This window comes from Aethalodelphis obliquidens, unplaced genomic scaffold, assembly GCF_003676395.1.
Source record: "Aethalodelphis obliquidens isolate GAN/ISIS:26980383/991018 unplaced genomic scaffold, ASM367639v1 scaffold38, whole genome shotgun sequence".
NCBI lineage: Eukaryota > Metazoa > Chordata > Mammalia > Artiodactyla > Delphinidae > Aethalodelphis > Aethalodelphis obliquidens.
Window position 1 is genome coordinate 7,049,063 of NW_020837982.1, and position 20,529 is coordinate 7,069,591.

The 20,529-nt window shown below is 57.6% G+C and overlaps 1 protein-coding gene across 8 annotated transcripts in view; it reads left to right on the plus strand.

Moving 5' to 3' along the window:
- Positions 1 to 18,575, plus strand: part of SGSM2 (small G protein signaling modulator 2) — a 37,185-nt gene extending 18,610 nt beyond the window's left edge. For 3 of the 8 annotated variants that reach the window (XM_027130627.1, XM_027130621.1, XM_027130623.1), the window contains 22 exons: positions 412 to 574; positions 853 to 1,014; positions 1,275 to 1,342; positions 1,439 to 1,584; positions 1,905 to 2,039; positions 2,561 to 2,685; positions 3,102 to 3,169; positions 3,312 to 3,472; positions 3,658 to 3,784; positions 5,324 to 5,458; positions 10,133 to 10,286; positions 11,024 to 11,088; positions 11,197 to 11,342; positions 11,859 to 11,987; positions 12,237 to 12,419; positions 14,076 to 14,453; positions 14,692 to 14,816; positions 15,250 to 15,332; positions 15,497 to 15,606; positions 16,025 to 16,121; positions 16,609 to 16,776; positions 16,971 to 18,575. In XM_027130627.1, the coding sequence (XP_026986428.1) occupies positions 480 to 574; positions 853 to 1,014; positions 1,275 to 1,342; positions 1,439 to 1,584; positions 1,905 to 2,039; positions 2,561 to 2,685; positions 3,102 to 3,169; positions 3,312 to 3,472; positions 3,658 to 3,784; positions 5,324 to 5,458; positions 10,133 to 10,286; positions 11,024 to 11,088; positions 11,197 to 11,342; positions 11,859 to 11,987; positions 12,237 to 12,419; positions 14,076 to 14,453; positions 14,692 to 14,816; positions 15,250 to 15,332; positions 15,497 to 15,606; positions 16,025 to 16,121; positions 16,609 to 16,776; positions 16,971 to 17,059 (2,949 nt within the window). In that variant the 5' untranslated portion in view covers positions 412 to 479 and the 3' untranslated portion in view covers positions 17,060 to 18,575. Of the gene's footprint in view, positions 1 to 11; positions 339 to 382; positions 575 to 852; positions 1,015 to 1,274; positions 1,343 to 1,438; positions 1,585 to 1,904; positions 2,040 to 2,560; positions 2,686 to 3,101; positions 3,170 to 3,311; positions 3,473 to 3,657; positions 3,785 to 5,323; positions 5,459 to 10,132; positions 10,287 to 11,023; positions 11,089 to 11,196; positions 11,343 to 11,858; positions 11,988 to 12,236; positions 12,420 to 14,075; positions 14,454 to 14,691; positions 14,817 to 15,249; positions 15,333 to 15,496; positions 15,607 to 16,024; positions 16,122 to 16,608; positions 16,777 to 16,970 lie in introns of those variants that run through there. The other 5 variants (XM_027130620.1, XM_027130625.1, XM_027130619.1 and 2 more) reach the window with 5 other exon arrangements.
- Positions 18,576 to 20,529: the final 1,954 nt, after the last annotated feature.

The following is a 20,529-nucleotide window of genomic DNA, read 5'->3' on the forward strand; positions in this document are numbered from 1 at the left end:
GCTCCCTACATCCCCTGTCCTGCAGGAGCTGTCCGTGCTTGCCCTCACGGGCAGGGGGTGGAGCCACCCGTGCCAACTGGCACTGGCAGCTTTGTCCTCAGAGCCTCAGGGCGATGCTGCATACAGGAGGCACATACATCCCAGATGAGAGAGAGGGACAGGGACGGTGTGGCACAGCAAAGCCCCCGCAGGTCCACGCTGGGCAGGAGCGGGGAGGGGCCCGCGGGAGCGTTTTGGAGAGAGGTCAGGGTACGTCTCCGTGGCCCGTCTTAAGCCCGAACCTCACCCCCTAGTCTTAGCAGAGCCAGGGCCTGCCCTCGCCTCTCTGCTCTCCATAGGTATGGGGGAGGGGAGTGTTCCTCTCGCTCCCGCTCTCGCCCAGGCTCAGCTGCTGCTCCCGTTGTGGCCCAGGTGCGGTGGAGGTTTGCCTCCTGCATCAGCTGAGGCGCCGTGCCGCCGGCTTCCTGCGCAGTGACAAGATGGCAGCCCTGTTCACCAAGGTGGGGAAGGCGTGCCCGGTGGCTGCGGAGGTGTGCCACAAGGTGCAGGAGCTGCAGCAGCAAGTAGAGGGCAGGTAAGCCCTGAGCCAGCCCCTCCCGTGCCTCCCTTCTGCTCTTTCCATTTGCTGTTTCTTGCAGGGCCTCACCTCTCGGATGACGGGCCAGCCTAAGGGTGGGGGTGGGGGGTGGCCCTTTCAGGCACAAGGTCCTGTCCACCACCTCCAACCCCCCATCCCAATCAGTCCTCTGGGTTCTTGTCTTGCAGCTCCAAACTCCGCTCCCAGTGCCACCAGTCTGCGATGAGGCTTACCCCCAAGCCCTCCCACTCCTGAAGCCCACCCCCTCTTTGCAGGAAACCCTTGGCGGGCAACCGGGAGACCCAGCAGAGACAGGGCTCTGCCAGTGGGAAGGCCCCAGCCCTCAGCCTGCAGGCCTTGAAACACATATGGGTACGCACAGCGCTCATCGAGAAAGTGCTGGACAGGGTCGTGCAGTACCTGGTGGAGAACTGCAGGTGACTGCCCCTCCCTGAGCCCACCCCTCCCTGTGCTGGACTGCCCACCACAGTCCATGGGCATGTGCCATCCCCCCGTAGCATCTCGAAAGCAGAGACCACACCAGGCACCCCCAAAGCTCAGTCCTTGTGGACTCGTTTCTTCTTGGTAACTGACATGAATTTGATCCTTGTGGGAATGTATCTCCTTGGTGAGCTTGACGGCCATGGAATGAGTTCCGGAGCCCCAGTGGTCGCCCTGTCTGTCTCTCCCCTGGCAGCAAGTACTACGAGAAGGAGGCGTTACTGGCAGACCCTGTGTTTGGCCCCATCTTGGCCTCTCTTCTAGGTAAGCCTAGTAGCAGACAGGCCTGCGCTGGGCCAGTGGGGGCTCCAGGGCAAGTGCTGAGGGGCACCCCTGAGCTGGCTGTCCCTGTCTCCACAGTGGGACCCTGTGCCTTGGAGTACACCAAGCTCAAGACAGCCGATCACTACTGGACCGACCCCTCGGCTGATGAGCTGGTCCAGAGGCACCGTATCCGGGGTCCCCCAAATCGCCAGGACTCCCCTGCGAAGCGCCCAGCCCTAGGAGTAGGTGTCACTCTTCCCACCCTGTGCTCACCCAGGATATGCCCCTGGGCCTTTGGGGAGGAGCAGCTGGGCTGTGTGCTCCTGGCAGATATAGGCTGGGCCTCGGAGATGCCCAGGGTAGCGGCCACCCCAGGAGAGCCTTTTCCCCACACTGGCGCTCACATAAATGCCAGGAGCACAGAGCTGGTCCATGGCTGAGAGCAAACTGGGGACAGGAAGGACCCTTGGGGTCAGCTAGAGAGGGTCTGCAGGGAGGCCTGGGGCTGACCCCCATGGCTGACTTCCTGGGGCTGAGAGCAGAGCCGTGACTTTGTGCGCAGATCCGGAAGCGGCACTCAAGTGGCAGCGCGTCGGAGGACAGGCTAGCTGCCTGCGCCCGTGAGTACGTGGAATCCCTGCACCAGAACTCGAGGACACGGCTGCTCTACGGCAAAAACAACGTGCTGGTACAGCCGGTAGGAGAGCCTGACGCCCGGCCCTCCTCTCCCTTTTCCAAAGGCACCAAGACCTCCAGCCACATTCGTGCCTTTTCCCAGGGGCTTGACTAGAGAGAAGGGGGAGAAGGGCCCCACCCCCTACTTCACTGTTTCATAGCCTCACGCCCAGCCTTGAGCTCGCAGGAGCCAGGAATGGCATCTGCTCTGGCCAGCTGAGAACCAGGCCGTCTGGGAGTAGGAATGTCAGCCAGCAGGCAGGGTGAACGCCCAGCTTGGGTATGGCTGGCCTGGACACGCCTGGCATCCAGGAGGCTGACAGGACAGAGCCAGTGGCCCCAGGCCAGCCAGGGGAAGGAGGCACCCACATCTGCGTGTGGCACGTGATGCCCCCTACTTCCTCCTGGCCCCCAGTCCAGGATCCTGTGACTGGCCTGGCCTGGCCTCCCTGCACGCACCTGGAGCTCCTTTTCCGTAGGCCATCCCCAGGAGCCTCTCAGGCCCTCATCTTCTCTGTCTTCTGGTGTGTCTGCTCCCTGCAGAAGGGGGACGTGGAGGCTGTCCCTGGCTACCTCTCCCTGCACCAGTCCGCAGGCAGCCTGACTCTGAAGTGGACCCCCAACCAGCTCATGAACGGGACTCTGGGGGATTCCGAGCTGGAAAAGAGGTGGGGGCTGTGGGACTTCCTCCAAGGAGCCTCGCTCCCGGGCGGGGGATGGCGAGACCCAGCCTGCTCCAGGGGGCAGGCCTCACTCCTTATCCGATGCCAAGAATTGCAGGGGGAGGCATCCTGGACAGGTTCCCGAGCTCTCTAGGACTGAGCCGGGCCTGGGCACGGAGAGGTTTGCCTGAGCCAAGCTCTGGGCAGCTGAGACTGCCAGGCTCTGTGCCATGAGGACAGCGTGGGGCCCAGAGGGACAAGGTGGCTGGCCGAGGTCACATTCTCGGCTACGGTCAGGGTACTAATAGTAGTACCCTGAATACTACCATTCCGGGTAGTCTCACGGGTGTCGGGGCCGGGAGATGAGGAAGGTGGGATGGCAGGTCTTGGGACACAGCAACACCAAACTGGTTCCTTTCCAGTGTTTACTGGGACTACGCCCTTGTTGTGCCCTTCAGTCAGATTGTCTGCATCCACTGCCACCAGCAAAGTGAGCCTCCCCTGTCCTGGGCACAGGGGTGAGGGGAGAGAGCCTGCGCCGTGCACGGACTTCCTGTCCCCCTCCTTCCGTCCCCATGCTCCCACCCCACTGTCCTCCTACCCAGCCTCACTGGCCCACATTCACCCCCCAGAGAACGGCGGCACCCTCGTGCTGGTGAGCCAGGATGGCATCCAGAGGCCACCACTGCACTTCCCGCAGGGGGGCCACCTGCTGTCCTTCCTGTCCTGCCTGGAGAACGGGCTTCTGCCTCGAGGACAGCTGGAGCCCCCACTCTGGACCCAGCAGGGGAAGGTACCTCGGGGCTTGGGAGGCTCTGGGTGAGGGGGTGTGTGGGGTGGGTTCTCCGCCCACCTGCTGGCCTCCCGTCCTTTCCCCACACGGAGCTCTTAGGAGCAGCCTAGCGGGGTGGGGGGGGCGGGGGGGCGTGGATTGGACCCCGCCCTGGGCAGGCTGACCACCCACCCCTCTCCCCGCAGGGGAAGGTGTTCCCCAGGCTACGGAAGCGCAGCAGCATGCGGTCCGTGGACGTGGAGGACGTGGGCTCAGGGCGGGCCACCGACTACGTGTTCCGGATCATCTACCCTGGCCACAGGCACGAGCACAGTAAGTGTCCCAAACGTCACTCGTGGAGGAAGAGAGAGGTGGGGGCGTAGTGTCACCCAGGGGGCCGCAGGCAGGGTCCACTGCCCAGGCCTGGTTAACCCAGGCAGGTCTTTACTCAGCCTCTCACCGGACCGTCCCCCCCGCACATCATCCCTCGGAGAAGTGGCCTCTTGTCTACCTAGCTGTCTTCTCCCCACCTCGTGACCCCGGGCTCTCGGCTCAGCCGATCCAGGTGTCGCTGTACAATATTCTCTTGGTCATCCTTTCATGCCCTGCCCCAGGGAAAACATGTGGTGAGGCTACACATAGAAGGTGGAGAACTCTTGGTTTCTTTTCAGCCTGCCGCCTGACCCCCACAAGGTGGCCTGGGTGCAGGGTCAGCGCGTCTTTATAGATGGTGCAAATTGTTCACTGACTCTGCTAGAGCCAGAACCCTCCCCCAACCAGCTACTGATGAGGGGAGCATTAGGAGTAGGGGGGCGTCTGGGGTGAGATTTGGAGCTGCAGTGGGAATCTGTGGGGCCAGGAGTTGAAAGGTGACTTGACCCTCATGGGTCCTGCCCCACGTGGACATAACCCCTCTGGGCCCCAGGGGGCTTGTCCATAGGCATCTACCAAGACACGAGCTCCCTTTCTGGTCAGAGCACTGCTGTTGCCCATAGGTTTCTCCAGGCCAGAATGGCTGATCTCGGGGATAAGGTCATGGAATTCGCCAGCCCAGAGCACTTATTGCCAGCCAGACCACCTGCTCCCAAAATGTGCTAACTCGTGCCAATAAGCTGTCGACAAGTTGTCTCCGTATTAGTGGACAGATTGCCCAGACTTCAAACACACAGCCACGGCGCGAGTTCTCTGTTACCAGGCTCGGAGGGCAGGAGACCTGGTGCCCCCTTCCCTCCCAGGAGTGCCTGATGAAGAGGAGGCTCAGCTTTGGCCAGAACGTGTCTGCAGACCTGGCCTTTAACCTCAGGCTCTTGCTTGCCTCAGATTTTGTAGCTTCCACTTGCCCTCTTCAAGCCTTGGTACTTCCCAGTTCCAGTCACTTCAAGGAGCTGAAGCCCAGCGGGGTGACCCAGGCTCCTGGAGAGCAGCTCTGGGAAGCCCTTAGAAGGTCGGGTTTATAGTCTGAAGCGGGGGATTTGGGGTAACCCTCAGATGTGGTTCAGCTTGACCATGACACGAGCCGAAGAGTGACTGAGATCCACCTGCCAGCAGTCATGCCCCGCCTCAGCCAGGGCTGGGGAGTCCCTGTCTTCCACTACCCTGGCGCCCCCATCAGTTCTCTCTCTTCTGTTCTTCCTAGAGAGGGCATCCTCCAAGAGTGGAGCTCTGGAGCTGCCGCCGGGTCCTCACCTTCTTCCATACTTTGCCCAGTAACTCATCTAAAGACTCTCAGGTCCCCCCTTCCCCTCTTCCATGCCCTGCAGGCTCAAGGTGACCCAGACTCCATTCTGCTCTCCCTAAGGAGGGAGTGCGGACCCTCCTGCCCCGGGACTAGGGTCCTCATGCCTCTGCATCTCTGCTATTGTTTTTGAGCAGTCACTATTAACTACCACCACCTAGCGGCCAGCCGCGCGGCCTCGGTGGACGATGATGAGGAAGAGGAGGATAGACTACACGCGATGCTCTCAATGATCTGCTCGCGGAACCTCACAGCTCCCAATCCGATGAAAGGTTTTTATCCCTCCCCCTCTCCCTGACCCACCCCGTCCTCCCGCCCCACCCCCCTGGGCCCACCTGCCACCCACCGCAGGGGCTCAAATGGCAGTGTTGGCATTATGGGACTTGCACCCACGAGGCAGATCAGGGAGGGTGGAAGGAGGTGCTGGCAGGAGGGGACAGTACAAAATGCAGTTGTCTCTGGGCTCCCCATTGAACGTGAGGAGAGGGCTTTGCACCCGAGAGGGAAGAGCTTGACTGGTGGGAAGGTCTGATTATCTGGTTCCCTGTTGGAAAGGAATGGCTCTCTGAGAGCCCTGTTCCCACTCTGGAGGGGTCATGCTGGCAAACCCAGGACAGTGTCTCTTTCTTTCTCTCCTGCTGGCTGGGAAGACGGGCCCTGTGCCTCTGACTCCTGACTTAACGGAAACAGGACAGAAGTACCAGGCCCCTCTTTAGCAGGGGTAGGGGCTGGACGGCTCATGGGGACAGGAGTCAGCTGTGGTCAGGTGAGGGGTCAGGGTCACCGGAAAGAGACCCGGGCCTCAGTTTACCCAGCTGGTACTTCAGCATGAAATCTAGAAATATCTGTGCCAAGGATATAAGACAGGTGTGTTCCCGCCCTCATGGACCTGACTCCAGGGTTACCGAGGCCCCCTCATTGGAAATGACAGGACAGTGCCCACAGCTCCTCTGTCCACCACTCAGTGCAGAGCTAGACTTGTAGAGAGGGACTGGTCAGGGGACCAGTGAGGGCCAGGCCCAGGTGCCCAGGGAAGATTGCTTCTGAAGGGCCGAGGCCACCTGTCTTGGAGTTTAGGGGAGGCTCCCCACCCCCACCAGTCCCATGCCACAGGTGAATTTCTTTTTCTTCATTAAAAGTATTTATTGTCCATATAGGAGCTAGCGGTAAAGGCTTCGTCTCTCTTTTCTATACTCTAAGAATGACCAATTAAATATATAATCCCCAACCTTTTAGGAGATGAGGGTAGGGTTTATACAACAAGTAGGAGAAGAAAGTTAAGACACCATTGTCCAGAATGAAGTGTCAACCCATCTCTATTTCATCAGACCTTAATGCAAACATGGAACCCTTTGATCCAATTGCCCTACAAAGCACCTTGGTGCAGGGGGCATGACTGCTATCCATAGCCACGTCCAACTGCAGACATTACAGCCAACGCGCGGAAGTCAATAGATTTCTATTAAATACACACACACACACACACACACACACACACACATACACCACACCCCTAATTTCAGCTTCTTTTAAATATTGGAACATTGAATTTGTGAGGCAGATTATTACAGTAATATCTTCCAATTTGTTTATGCCTCCCTGAATCCATTTGAATAATTCCCTACCATTCTTCTAACTAATTTATTTTTATTTTTAATTTTTTAAACCATTTTTTAAATTGAAGTATAGTTAATTTACAATTTTTTTTTTTTTTTTTTTTTTTTTTGCGGTACGCGGGCCTCTCACTGTTGTGGCCTCTCCCGTTGTGGAGCACAGGCTCCGGACGCGCAGGCTCAGCGGCCACAGCTCACAGGCCCAGCCGCTCCGTGGCATGTGGGATCCTCCCGGACCGGGGCACGAACCCGTGTCCCCTGCATCGGCAGGCGGACTCTCAACCACTGCACCACCAGGGAAGTCCCTAATTTACAGTGTTGTGTTAGTTTCAGGTACACAGCAAAGTGATTCAGTTATATATATATATTCTTTTTCAGATTCTTTTCCATTATAGATTTTTACAAGATATTGCATATAGTCCCCTGTGCTATACAGTAGGTCCTTGTTGTTTATTTTATATACAGTAATATATATTTGTTAATCCCAAACTCCTAACTTATCTCTCCTCTCTGCCCCTGGCCGCAGATTAATTCCTTCTCCCCTTTCCCTGCCCCTACAGGGGGCGTCTAGGAATATGTGACACTCTCCTTATGCTTCCACAAAATGAACCCAATTCCTTAGCTCAGCCACCAAGCCTGTAATGGGCGGCCAAGTCCACGGCCTAGAACACACCTAGCACACCCTCAGCACAACTGCCAACTGCCCCCTTACCCATCACATTCCTGTCCTTGTGCCGGCCCTCGCTTCCAGCCCTTCCTCCCAGGCCAGCTGGTGGGAACTCGGGGGAGCCTCCTCACTTGTCATGTTTTTTGCCTGCCACCTGGTTCCTTGCAAACCTGGGCTTGAGGCTGATGTTTATTTCCAGGTTAGCTGACTTGGAGCCGTGTGGGGAAGCTGAGCCAGGAGAGCCAGGGAGCCCCTTCTCGCCCCACAAATTTATAGTCAGGCTGGAGGCTGTGGTGGGGCGGGAGTGCCAGTAGAGCCCCTAATTAGTGGACCTGGAGACAGGAAGCCATCCCTGGCTGCTCTTAAGAGCTGAGGCCTCCAGGGTCAGAGAAACTTACAGGGTCCAGAGGCCTCGGGGCTTGTTTGGGCATCCTCTTGGGGAACTCAGGGGTCAGACCGACCCAGTGTGTAGCCCCTGGGACCCCAGCACTTGAGAAAGGGGAGGAGGTGTGGAAGCAGAATCAGCAGGTGGCTGGGGAGATGGTATGGGAGCCCCCGTCTCCACTCCAGTCCGTAATGACAACACTGTTGAGTCCGTTCTGCTAGCCGTTGCTTTCCAGGCCTGCGACATGCGTGACTTGTGCATGTGAATCAAGTGGCGGGTGTCCAGACTCTCCTTCCCCCCCTTCCTCCTTTTCCCGCTGCCTCCCCACAGAGCAGAGATGCTGTTCACTCTAATTCTGCTCCAGGCCAGGCACCTTTCACTCGGAGTCTTAGGGGCTGTGGGGTTCAATCACCCTAATTGTTTTGCTTCAAACTTTCCTCACGCTCAGAGGAGAGAGTCAGAGTCAAAGCTGGCCCGGCAGACCCCCGTCCAGCCTGCTGCCCCTCGCCCAGTCACTCCAGAGCTCCAGCTGTCTGCACTGGGTTAATTCAGAGATGCAGTGTTCAATGCTGGCTGGTTCAGCTCCTTCCTGGAGAATTAAGGTGAAGAGCATTGACCCAGGAGTCTGCCTTGGTTGGGCCCTGCTTTCTGGGCATGAACTCGTTTCCCTGTGTGCCCACCCTCTGCACCTGGCAACCCCCTGCCTGCCCGCCTGCTACCTGCTGCCTACCTGGCTGGGCCTGCTCCTGCCACACACACCGCCCGCCCACCCCCCCCCCCCCCCGGCTCCTCCCACCACTGGCCTCTCTTCTGCCTGCTGCAGGGGCCTGAGCTGGGCTCCTGCCCCATCCCACCTGCATTTGCCCCCTCCTTCTTCTTCCCAGAGTCTCAGGCATGGCTTGCAACCCCTCACTCCCAGAGCCGCAGCCCCTCCACACCAAGTGTGTTCCCTTAATTTGCCTCCTGGTGGAGCTGAAGGGCCAGATATCTATAAAAATCCCAGCCGTGGGTCTGGGGAGAGAGCCCTGGGGCCAAGACAGGGCAGCCCCTGAGGGGACTGGAGGGGGTCAGCTCAGCCCTCCCCACCAAGGCACACCCAGAGCTGGAGTCTGGCTCCCACAAAAACCAGGCCTAGGTCTGCTCCAGACTCACAGCAGGCCAGGGCCCAGGCCATAATTCACAGAAAAGAACTACTGCTTGAAAGAAGTCTATCACACACACAGCTCTCTCTCTTTCCTTGTCTTCTTTACTCTTCTCTTTCTCTCCCTCCTTCCTGGCGTCATCTCCTGGTCCTTTCACTTTCTGCCCTTACTGTGCTTCATCTTTGTGGCTCACTGGACCTGCCAGAGTCCCCCACGAGCAGTGCCTGCCCCACGTGGGCCTTCGAAGCTCTCAAGGGTCTTGAGTTCTGATTCAGCCTAGCTGGGCCGGCTGAGGAGGCTTGCTCTGCTGTGGTGTAAAACTGTCCAAGGAGCTGTCTTCTGAGGCTGCACCGGGCACATTCTTCTGGATGGTGGAACGTGCATGCCCAGCTGCCACCCTCATCCCCCCAGTGGCCCGGCAGCCCTGGAACCTTTGCCCTTCCTGCCAGTTCACCTGCGTGTTTGCAGGAGGCCACCATGCAGTGCAGTCAGGCTAGGCAAGGATGGAGAACTCACCCACTGCTGCGAACTTGGGGGCACCTGGCCTGGGCAGGGAGCACTGCTCCTGCTTAGCCACTGGCCGCCAGGTCTAGAACCCTCGGGGATGAGGTCTGTGGACCAGGACTGGTGGCTCAGGGGTCCTTCAGGGGCTTTGATCAGTGGGCGCTCCTGGCATGGGAAGGTTCAAAGTTTGCAATGTTTCAGGCACCTTCCTGCACATCCCAGAGTTTGCCCAAGAGGACCAGGCTGAATCCTGGAAGGCCAAGGCGGCTGGCAGCATTTCAGAGAGCTCAGGCTTTTCTTGTTCCTTCTTTTTTCTTCTCCCTCTAGAAAAACAAGTGTCTATTCCATTGCTTATAGCAAGATGGAGAGAATAGACACAATCATCCATGACTCAGTGAAAGTATCTTACCACGTTCAGAAAGACTAGGTGGACGCTGGGAAGTGTCAGGCGCCCTCTCTCTCCACCACTTCCAACTCTGGGCTCTGGACCCTGGGCCAGGCAGGCACCACCCCTCTGGTTTTCCACCAAAGGGTGACTTCATGCTGCAGCTCTGGGCACAGAGGTGGGCATGCTGCAGGGTACTTGGGGGAGGAGACCTGCCGGGCCCTGACCATGGCCCCCTTCCTGCCCTCAGATGCTGGCGACATGATCGAGATGCAGGGCTTTGGACCCAGCCTGCCAGCCTGGCACCTGGAGCCCCTGTGCAGCCAGGACTCCTCCTGCCTCTCCTACTCCACCAGCAGCTCCCCATACGTATCCCCCAGCCACTGCAGCTGTGTCCCCGACCGGTGAGTGGGTGTGTCCATCCGTGTGTATGTGTCCGTCTGTCCTTTGGGGCTGTGTCACTCGCCTGAAGGGTGATCTCTAGTTGGACACACCTGGGTTCGAAGTTCATTTCTGCTCCCCATGTGACTTTGACAAGCGGCTGAGTCTCTCTGAGCTTCTCCATGTCTGAGCCTCAGTTTCCTCCTCTGTAAGATGGGGATAATACCCCCTTCTCCCTAAGGTACTTGTGAGGACTGAATGAGGTCTATGACCCACGTGAGTGCCCAGCGCTGTGCCTGGCACAGAGCAAGTGCTCAGTACCTGGAGCTCCTCAGGTGGACCTGGATCCTGCCGTCAGGCTGCCGTCTGAGGACATTCAGCAGGTATCTGGGCACCTGCCACGTGCCAGGAACAGCGTGTGAATGGCATTTGCGTGAGGGTCACGTGCCCACACTTGATGCTTGCCGACGGCTTTTTCACCAGTTGCGCCTGTTGACCCTCGGATGGCTCTCTCCATTTTCACATGAGGAAACCAAGATTCACTGACATGAAGTTAGTTGCCCAAGATCCCCTGGGTGGTTGGGGGCCAGGCTGGGCCCCCAGCAGCTCTACCCAGGGTAGCTGGCAGGGCCAGGGAGCCCTTGACATGCTTCTGGGTTGTAGATCCGGCTCCCTGCGCCACCCGCCCTCTGAGCCAGAAGGTCCTTCCTTCTCACGCTTCCCTCCGGAGGAGCAGCCCTGAGTCAGGTTGATTCCACAGGTTGCCCCTCAGGCTGCTGTGTGAGAGCATGAAGAGGCAGATCGTGTCCCGGGCCTTCTATGGCTGTGAGTGTGGGGTGAGGTGGGGCCGCAGGGCGTGGGAGCAGGGGCAGGGGGAGGCACCGGGACAGAGGGTCACGGCCTCCCGGCTCCCCCCGCCCCCCCCCGCCACAGGGCTGGCGTACTGCCGCCACCTGTCCACGGTGCGGACCCACCTGTCAGCGCTGGTGCATCACAACATCATCCCACCCGCCCGGCCACCGGGGGCCTCGGGGGGCCTCACCAAGGACATGTGGAGCAAGTATCAAAAGAACGAAAAGGTGCATGCTCTGGGGTGCCAGGGACCGAGGCCGGCTCGAGGGGCTGGGGGCCAGCAGGGAGAGCAGGCCAGCCTGCTCTGTGAGTGGCTTTCACAGACTGCATGGGCGTTCAGGTAGAAGGTGGTCCAGGGTCAGAGGTGACAGGCCAGGACTGATGGCCTTGGAGTGCCTGGGTCAAGGTAGAACCTCACAACTAGTCCTGTGGGTTTCCACAGGAAGGGGACTGGACAGGAAGCCCATTCTGCTTCTGCATTACTCCATGACCTTGAGGAAACCCCCTCGTCTATCTGGGCTCCTTTTCTGCCCTGGAAGGAAGCAGGGTTGAAGTAGATCTGCATCCAGCTCTAGTCTGGGGGCAGGGAGGATGTGACGGTCCCATAGCTGAGTTTGCCTGGGTTTCAGCAGAGTGACCAAACGAATCACCGTCCCCAGCCCCAGCTCTCAGGGCATGGGGTCGCCGAGCTGGGCTGCAGGGACTGCAGGGGCTGCATAGTCTTTCCCCCCTGGGTCCCTCAGAACTACAAGGAGCTGGAGCTGCTGCGGCAGGTTTACTCTGGCGGTGTGGAGCACGAGATCCGCAAGGACGTCTGGCCGTTTCTGCTTGGCCACTACAAGTTTGGCATGAGCAAGAAGGAGATGGAACAGGTAAGGGGAGTCTGTTCCCCATGGGGGTAGGGAGATGGGGAGCCAGGCCATGGGAAGCAGGGAGGGGGCCTCAGAAACCTCAGCCTCTTCCCAGCCAGAAAGGAACAGGGCAGAGGAAGATGTTAGCAGGGGGCCCCACTGTCTTCACCCCGAGGCCCGACCCTAGTCTCCAGCTGTCCCAGGAGGACAGCTGCAGAGGAGGACCTGGTGTACCCCTCCTGCCATGGTCACGCTGTGGTCTGAGTACAGGTGGACACAGTGGTGGCAGCGAGGTACCAGCGGGTGTTGGCGGAGTGGAAGGCCTGCGAGGTGGTGGTGAGGCAGCGGGAGCGGGAGGCTCACCCAGCTACGCTCACCAAGTTCTCCTCAGGCAGCAGCATCGACAGCCACGTGCAGCACCTCATCCACCGAGACTCCACCATCAGCAATGACGTGAGCCCGAGGGGACCTGGGGGCCGGGGGCGGGGCCCCCAGCGCTGTAGGCCTGCCCTCTAGTGTTCGCTGGCAGTGGAGCCCTGGAGAACAGCTTAGTGCGTCTGTGTCTCATTTTCTTCCACTGAAAAATGGGATGACGGTCCCCTGCTGCCCACTTCTCTGGGTGTTGCAGGAATAAAATGACATGGCGCGCTGTGTTCTGTTCTAATGGACTAGCAGAGGAGGATAAATTTATGGGGCATTAGGGAGGCTCTCCCTCTTTGTAGAGAGAGCTGAAGGCTAGGAATGGGCCTCCCTAGGTTCTAGTCCTAGGTCCACTAGTGACAAGATGCGTGACTTCTCTTCCCATCTCTGGGCCTCAGTGCCCCCTCTCAGCTCTACTCTCCTCTGATTGCAGAAGCTCCTGCAAGAGCTGTTGGCCAGAGACCAGGGGAGCACTTAACAGCAGTCCCACCTTATAGAGTTGACTATGCAAAGCCAGTTCACAGCCTGTGTGGTTCTTCTGGCCTCACCCCTGACTTTTAGGTGAACATCAAGTCCCAAACTATGGCTGCTGGGCCCAACCAGAACTGATAAGTTTCAGTTTTCAGGACATTGTTTCATTAACTTACGTTTTTTCTTTAAAATTGCCTCTTTAGAAATAGTGTATATTCTTGTTACTTAACTCCTTACTAATACTAACAGATAACTCAAATTGGAGCAAGACTTAAAGAAATATAACCAAGGTACACTCTCCTTTCCATGGGCTTTGTTCTTAATCCCCTATTTGTGAACATAACACTCTTTCTGCTTTGGGTTTTGTAAAATCCTGAGTCTGTACCAATGCCCCAGCTGCTTAGCTTATGGACTCAAGTATCCTTTCTCACTGGCACTATTCTGAGGCTCTGAATTGCTTCAGAATCATGGCCGTACCTGACACTAACCGAACAGTGCTTCATGCTTCTTGCCCAAAGTGAAAAGTCTTTTTAAGCATTCCCTTCCCTACATAGTCCAAATAGAAAAACAAAACGAAACAAAACTGTATGTATGTGTCTCTTCTTTTCCCTGTGACTTACCTGTGGGAGTGTGGACTGTTTCAATCAGTAGAATATGTTTCTTTTCACTTCTTACCTCTCCTCAGTTTGTCTGCAGCTAATATAACCGATTAGGTACTTGCTAGAGAGGTTTCCTGCCTTCTACAGAACATTCAGTACTGAAAATAAGGAAGAACCTATTTTTCCTAACACCTCCAGTTGCCGCATCCATAGGCTGCCTCAGAGGCCACACCAAAGACACTATGGAAGCTGTCCTGACCCGAGGCAGCCTCATGACTTCTGTGTTTGTAGAGTGACACTTACGCTGGCCATCGAGCGTCCAGGCCGCCGGTTCCCCTTCTTCCCTGCAGCAGCCACAGGAAGCGCTTCACACTTTTTCTCACCAGTGTGAGACCAGATGGGGCTGGAGACGGTGTTTTCATGTTTTCCTGGAGCCTGGTCAGCTGGGTCAAAGGGGGCACTTGGCACCCGGGGGAGGCAGCGCTAGAGGCCATGGGGTGGGAGTGGGGGTGTGAGGAGACTTCTCCATCCCTCTCAGCTCTGACCCAGGAAGGAGATGCCGAGCTGAGGGACGGTGCTGGAGTGCAGGTGTGAGCCCCGCCACCTTTGCCCCCACCAGGTGTTTGTCTCTGTGGATGACCTGGAGCCTCCAAGGCCCCTGGGCCCCGAAGATCCCAGACCAGAGCCTGAGCAGGGGGCGGGGGCCGGGCCCACTGGCAGCACTATGGTGGAGCAACCATCGGTGGAGTTCGACTCTCCAGACTCAGGACTGCCTTCCTCCCGCAATTACTCCGTGGCCTCGGGCATCCAGTCGAGCATAGATGAGGGCCAGAGCATGGGCTTTGAGGAGGAGAACGTAGGTGGGGAGGAAGGCTCTGACGGGCTGGTCCCTGCAGCCCAGGTCTCCAAGCCTCAGGACCCCAGCCAGGAGGCCTCGCGGGCCGGCGAGCTGGAGGCAGGGGAGGAGCTCGCCGCCGTGTGTGCTGCTGCCTACACTGTATGTGGTCGTTCCCCAGGCACTGCTCTCAGCGGTCCCAGAGGCTGGGGTTAGGGGCTGGCGGGGCAGAGGGTGGGGTGGCCTGGACTGTCCTGGAGGGAGGCACTGAGCGCATCTCTCAGCAACCCCACAGGACTCTGTCCTCTGAGTCCCTTGGTTCCCTGCCTTTGCTGCCTTCCTTTACTCGGGCATCACCTCCAGCCCCCAACTCACCCCTGAGGGCCCTCCGCTCCTCCAGATAGAGTTACTGGACACCGTGGCCTTAAATTTGCACCGCATAGACAAGGATGTGCAGCGATGTGACCGCAACTACTGGTACTTCACACCCCCCAACCTCGAGCGGCTCAGAGACATCATGTGCAGGTGCCACTGCGGGGCTGGGCTCCGTGGGAGGCAGGGGCCCTGCTCTGTGAAAGGTTAGACCCGGCAGCGCCCTGCTCCCCTGCCCTGTCCCCGACTCACGCTCGGCTCCCTCCGTCTGCTGTGCCCCCCACCCCACCCCCTCGTCATTCTCGAGGTCTTTCAGATCTCAGCTTTGGCCATGCTTATCCAGGAAGCCTTAGAGGACCCCCACCCCGCATGTCAGGTGGTGATGGCCTGTCCAGTCTGTCTCCCTGAGCCCCTGAGGGCCTTGAGGACAGAGGCTACGGGTTGTTCGCCGTTGTGCTCCGGTGCTTTAGGGTCGCAGAAAGTCTGACCTCTGGGGAGCAGGCTGCTCTAGGGGCCGTCTCCCCAGGAGTTCCTGAGGGGAGGGGAGGATGGCACACACACACAGTGACTCTCCCTGGCATTTCAGCTACGTGTGGGAGCACTTGGACATGGGCTACGTGCAGGGCATGTGCGACCTGCTGGCGCCCCTCCTGGTTGTCCTCGACAATGGTGAGGAGGGGGTGTTGGATTGGGCCTGGGCTGACCCAAGCTGGAGAAAGGAAAGGGGGACGGCATGGTCTTCATGGGTGGGCATGTGAGCCGGCCCTGTCCCCCCTGTGGACTGAGGCTTTGGGGTCTCCTGCTTTGCCGGCCTCACGCCCACCTCCCCACAGACCAGCTGGCCTACAGCTGTTTCAGCCACCTCATGAAGAGGATGAGCCAGAACTTCCCCAACGGGGGTGCCATGGACGCCCACTTTGCCAACATGCGCTCCCTCATCCAGGTGAGGCTGGCAGCAGCCCGGGGGCAAGTGACCGGGCAGCGCTGGGCTTGTTCATCAATCCACAGGGAGACCGGGGAAAGCTCCCAAAATGTTTTTTACGTATGCGTAGTTTCTTTCATTAACGCCCCCACACACACCATTTTCAGCCTTACTAATAGAGGCGTGTCAGCGTGTGAACGCTTATGCTCGTGAAGGTTCTGGCGAGTAGCGCGGTTGATGATGAAATCACCCAGAATGTGGCATCATTCCAAAGAGTACATCCCAGAGAGACGGGTGGGGCTGCAGAGTGCAGCCTGGACGGGAGGGGCGGGAGCAGCTGCTAGGCAGCCAGGGAGGCCCCGCGCAGGGGCCTGGGCGGCAGGGCGCTGGGGAGAGGCAGCACGGGTTCAGTCTGGCTCCCGTTCTCCACTCAAACCAGATCCTGGACTCAGAGCTGTTTGAACTGATGCATCAGAATGGAGACTACACCCACTTCTACTTCTGTTACCGCTGGTTCCTGCTGGATTTTAAGAGAGGTAAGAGGCGGGCTGGAGAGTGGGCCTGGGGTCAGGGGCTGTGGGAGAGCCCTCTTCCCCGAAGTCAGTGGTTCTCAACCCACATTGTATTTTAGAACCCCCTGAGGAGTCCTGGGCCCCACCCAGCCCCAGACTGCCTAAGTGTGGTGATTTTAAAAGCCATTAGGTGAGTCCACAGCGCAGCTAGGGTTGAAAATCACCCAAAGGCAATGGTTTTCAGAACCGTTTTCGAACCACATCTTCCCGAGCACCAAGGCCTATAAAAGGCTGCTCTAGTGCGACGTGGCCTCTGCAGGAGGCCAGCGTGCAGGAACTACAAGGGCAAAGGGTGGGGCCTTGGTCTGGGGCAGAGAACTGCTCTCCTGGAGCGGCTCCTGTGGTGGAGAGAGTCCCAGGACTCTGGCCCCTGGAGCTCTGTCTCGGCACGAGGCTCCGTCCAGAGGCCTGTGGACAGCCAGGCCCAGCCTCAGCCCCTCGCCGTCCCCAGAGCTGCCGTATGAGGATGTGTTTGCTGTGTGGGAGGTGATCTGGGCAGCCCGGCACATCTCCTCGGAGCACTTTGTCCTGTTCATCGCCCTGGCCCTGGTGGAGGCCTACCGAGAGATCATCCGTGACAACAACATGGACTTCACTGACATCATCAAGTTCTTCAACGGTAGGAGCCACTCGGCCATTCCGGCTGCCTCAGCAGGGCCCTGGGGGCCTCCACTCCTGGCCGGCACAGGGTTTGGGGGGCCCTCGGGAATACTGCCCCTGCCCCGTGAGCAGATGTGGCAGCGGAGCAGGGTGGGCAGTCCCAGGGCTCCTCCCAGACCGCCGCCCCCGCTCAGTTATCCATGTTCCCCCCAGAGCGAGCTGAGCATCACGACGCCCAGGAGATCCTGCGGATCGCCCGGGACCTCGTCCACAAGGTGCAGATGCTCATAGAGAACAAGTGAGGGCTGTGGCCAGGGGGCAGCAGCCCACCAGAGCCTGGGCTCCGGGCCCCTTTGGTCCCGCAGAGGGAGGTGCAGGCGCGGCAGAGCCAAGACTGCCCCAGCCCCCAGCCGACCTACCTGCCCAACTGTATTCCTAACAAAGCGCTTGTGAGCCTGGGATCGGACTCCGGGCAGTGCTGGCCCTTCAGGGCGAGTCAGGGGCCAGGATGCCCTCAGGTCAGGACCGGGGAGGGAGGGGTCAGCCTCAGGGAATGGCTGCCTTGGGGGACGCTTACCCTGCTCCCCTCTCAAACACCTGGGGATAGGCCCACTGCCACTGGCAGCCCCAGCCTGGACAGCTCCCCATGGCCTCTCCTGGGGCCCTGGAGAGTTACGAGGGCTGTAGTTGCCTGGACCCTGCCTGGGTGGGTCAAGGGGACTCTGTGCTGTATCTCTTCTGAGCGTCCCTCTGCAGGCCCAGTGCATGTGCACGCACCAGCCCCAGTTAGAGCAGCCAGAATGGCTGCCGGTTTGGGTGTGTGCCTTGGGTGCAGGAGACCTGGGCTGCGTTCCAGGCCCTCCCCTGAGACTGCGGGACAGCCCAACAACATGGGCCCTGGGTGGGAGCAACCCACCTCAGCAGCACTGCCACTGCCTTTGGCCACCCGAGGTGACCCCATGCACCACCACCCCCGGCCTATACAGTGCACCCATGTGTATCTGTAGTCTCAGTCTTACCACCCCGCTCTTGCTTTATGCATTAGATGCATCCCCGAAAACTGTGTATCCGTGGTCCCTTTGCCAGCAGAATGACCTGGGACGTGGCAGAAGCACTCGCTCTCCAGGCTGATTCTTTAGGGAGGCAATCCTGTCATGGCCTCCTCTCAGGGACGGGCTCCAGAGCCTGGGCCAGCCCATTGCCTATCCCAGGCATCTGCTGAGTCCCTGAGGTGGAGGGGAGGGTGCTTGGATCTCCCCAGCTTGTCTTTGGTGAGAAGCAAGGCTAGCTCTTCCTTCCACATGCTTCTCAGGATGCCGAGGACGCTAGGGACCCACAGACCCCCTTAGAGGACCCTCACTCATGGAGGTGCTAGGAAGGGCCCAGCTCCTGGCCCCAGGCCTAGTCACACTGCTTGCTCTGTCATCCCCACTTCCCGTCTCATCAATACATGCAGGATAGGCCTTGTTCTGGGGCCAGGAGGCCACTCTGCCCCGGGGTTGGGCCTGCCCAGCTATCACTAAGGTCTGGAGACTTCCTGCATTTGAGAAACATGAGAAAGGGCCCAGCCACCCCTCTGCATCCAGCACAGTCTCCCCAGCCCAGCCCTGCCCCGGGCACTGCACCACCTGTTTGGAGGCCAGCCTGCCCCATTGCCCACCCACCAGGTGAGTCCTTGGCCTCCACCAAGCACAGTGGCCGTTGTGTGCCTGCCTTAGTGACTCAGTGGTTTTTTGAGGAGCAGTGTGTGTATGTTTTTTGGCTCAGAAACTATACTCGTCAATGTAACAGACCAATAAACACAGCATTTGGCAATGCTTGAAGCTCTGGTGGCTATTTGTGGGCTGGCACTGGACCGTCAGTGTTTGTGTTGGGGAATTCTGTAAGCTCCGGATTGAGCGGTAAAGAGGGCCAGCCCCACAAGGCAAGGATGGTGAAAAGAGAGAACCAAAGCTTCCAGAAGAGAGGGGCCTTGGCTGTGGAATGGTCCAGGGTGATAGCCAGACTCTAAGTACCTAGAGAGTTGAAGTAAGTCAGAAAGAGAAAGGCCTAGACTGACCAATGGCCTCTCCAGCCTCTGGATGGCATGTAAGTCCCTGCCCCGCCCCGCCCCTTTCCAGCCTTTCTGCCCCCTGAGCTGGAGCTTGATGGGGAACCTACAAGACCTCCCGGCCTCTCTGGCCTTGGCTCCAGCCCATTGAGCACTGTCTTTGAGATGCCTGCTTCAGGCGGGAGTGTGGAGGGTGTAGTGGCAGGAGAGGTCAAACTCACTGAGGCATGGAGAGTGCTGGACTCAGAGCAGGTTCCCATCTGCCTTCCCCCGCCTCAGAGGGCCACTGCCCCATCAGCCACAGTTCCAGAGAGGGCTGCAGTCACCAGCATGTTGTTTGGTGTAGAGGACACTAGCTTTCTGGGCACTAGGGCCTGCTGTCAACTCAGAGCTGCCCAGGCAAGCAAACCAGTTCACACCAGGAACCCTGTGGCCAGGACCTTATAAGCCCCGTCAAGGAAACTCCTCTCCACCCCCTAGCTGACCTTGTAGCCTGGAGCAATCAGAATTCCCTCTGCTGTAACATCTATTCATGATTAAAAACTCTTACCAAAGTAGGTATAGACGGAACGTATCTCGACATAGTGAAAGCCATTTATGACAAACCCATAGCCAACGTAATACTCAATGGTGAAAAGCTGAAAGCCTTCCTGCTAAAATCTGGAAAAAGGATGCCCACTCTCACCTATTCTATTCAACACAGTATTGGAAGTCCTAGCCACAGCAATCAGGCGAGAAAAAGAAAAAAGTATCCAAATTGGAAAGGAAGAGGTAAAATTGTCAGTATATGCAGATAACATGATAACTATATAGAGAGAGAACCCTAAGGACTCCACACAAAAGCTACTAGAACTGATGAACGGAAAGCCCAGAAATAAACCCACACACCTACGGACAATTAATCTTCAATAAAGGAGGCAAGAGAATGGAGAAAAGACAGTCTCTTCAGCAAGTCGTGTGGTGGGAAAGCAGGACAGCCGCATGTAAATCAATGAAGTTAGAACACTCCTTCACACCACACACGAAAATAAACTCCAAATGGCTTCAAGACTTAAATATAAGACATGACACCATAAAACTCCTAAAAGAGAACACAGGCAAAACATTCTCTGACATAAATCATACCAATGTTTTCTTAGGTCAGTCTCCCAAGGCAATAGAAATAAAAACAAAAATAAACAAGTGGGACTTAATCAAACTTATAAGCTTTTATACAGCAAAGGAAACCACAAACAAAACAAGAAGGTAACCTACGGACTGAGAGAAAATATTTGCAAATGATGCGACCAACACAGACTTAATCTTCAAAATATACAAACAGCTCATACAACTCAACAACAAAAAAACAACCCAATCGAAAAATGGGCAGAAGACCTAAATAGGCATTTCTCAAAAGAAGACATACAGATGGCCAATAGGCACATGAAAAGATGCTTAACCTTGCTAATTATAAGACAAATGCAAATCAAAACCACAATGAGGTATCACCTCACACAGGTCAGAATGGCCCTGGTTAAAAGGTCTACAGTCCAATGCTGGACAGGGTGTGAAGAAAAGGGAACCCTCCTATGCTGTTGGTGGGAATGTAGTTGGTGACGCCACTATGGAAAACAGTACGGAGGTTCCTCAGAAAACTAAAAATAGCGTTGCCATATGATCCAGCAATCCCACTCCTGGGCACATCTCCAAAGAAAATTCTGATTTGAAAAGATACATGCACTC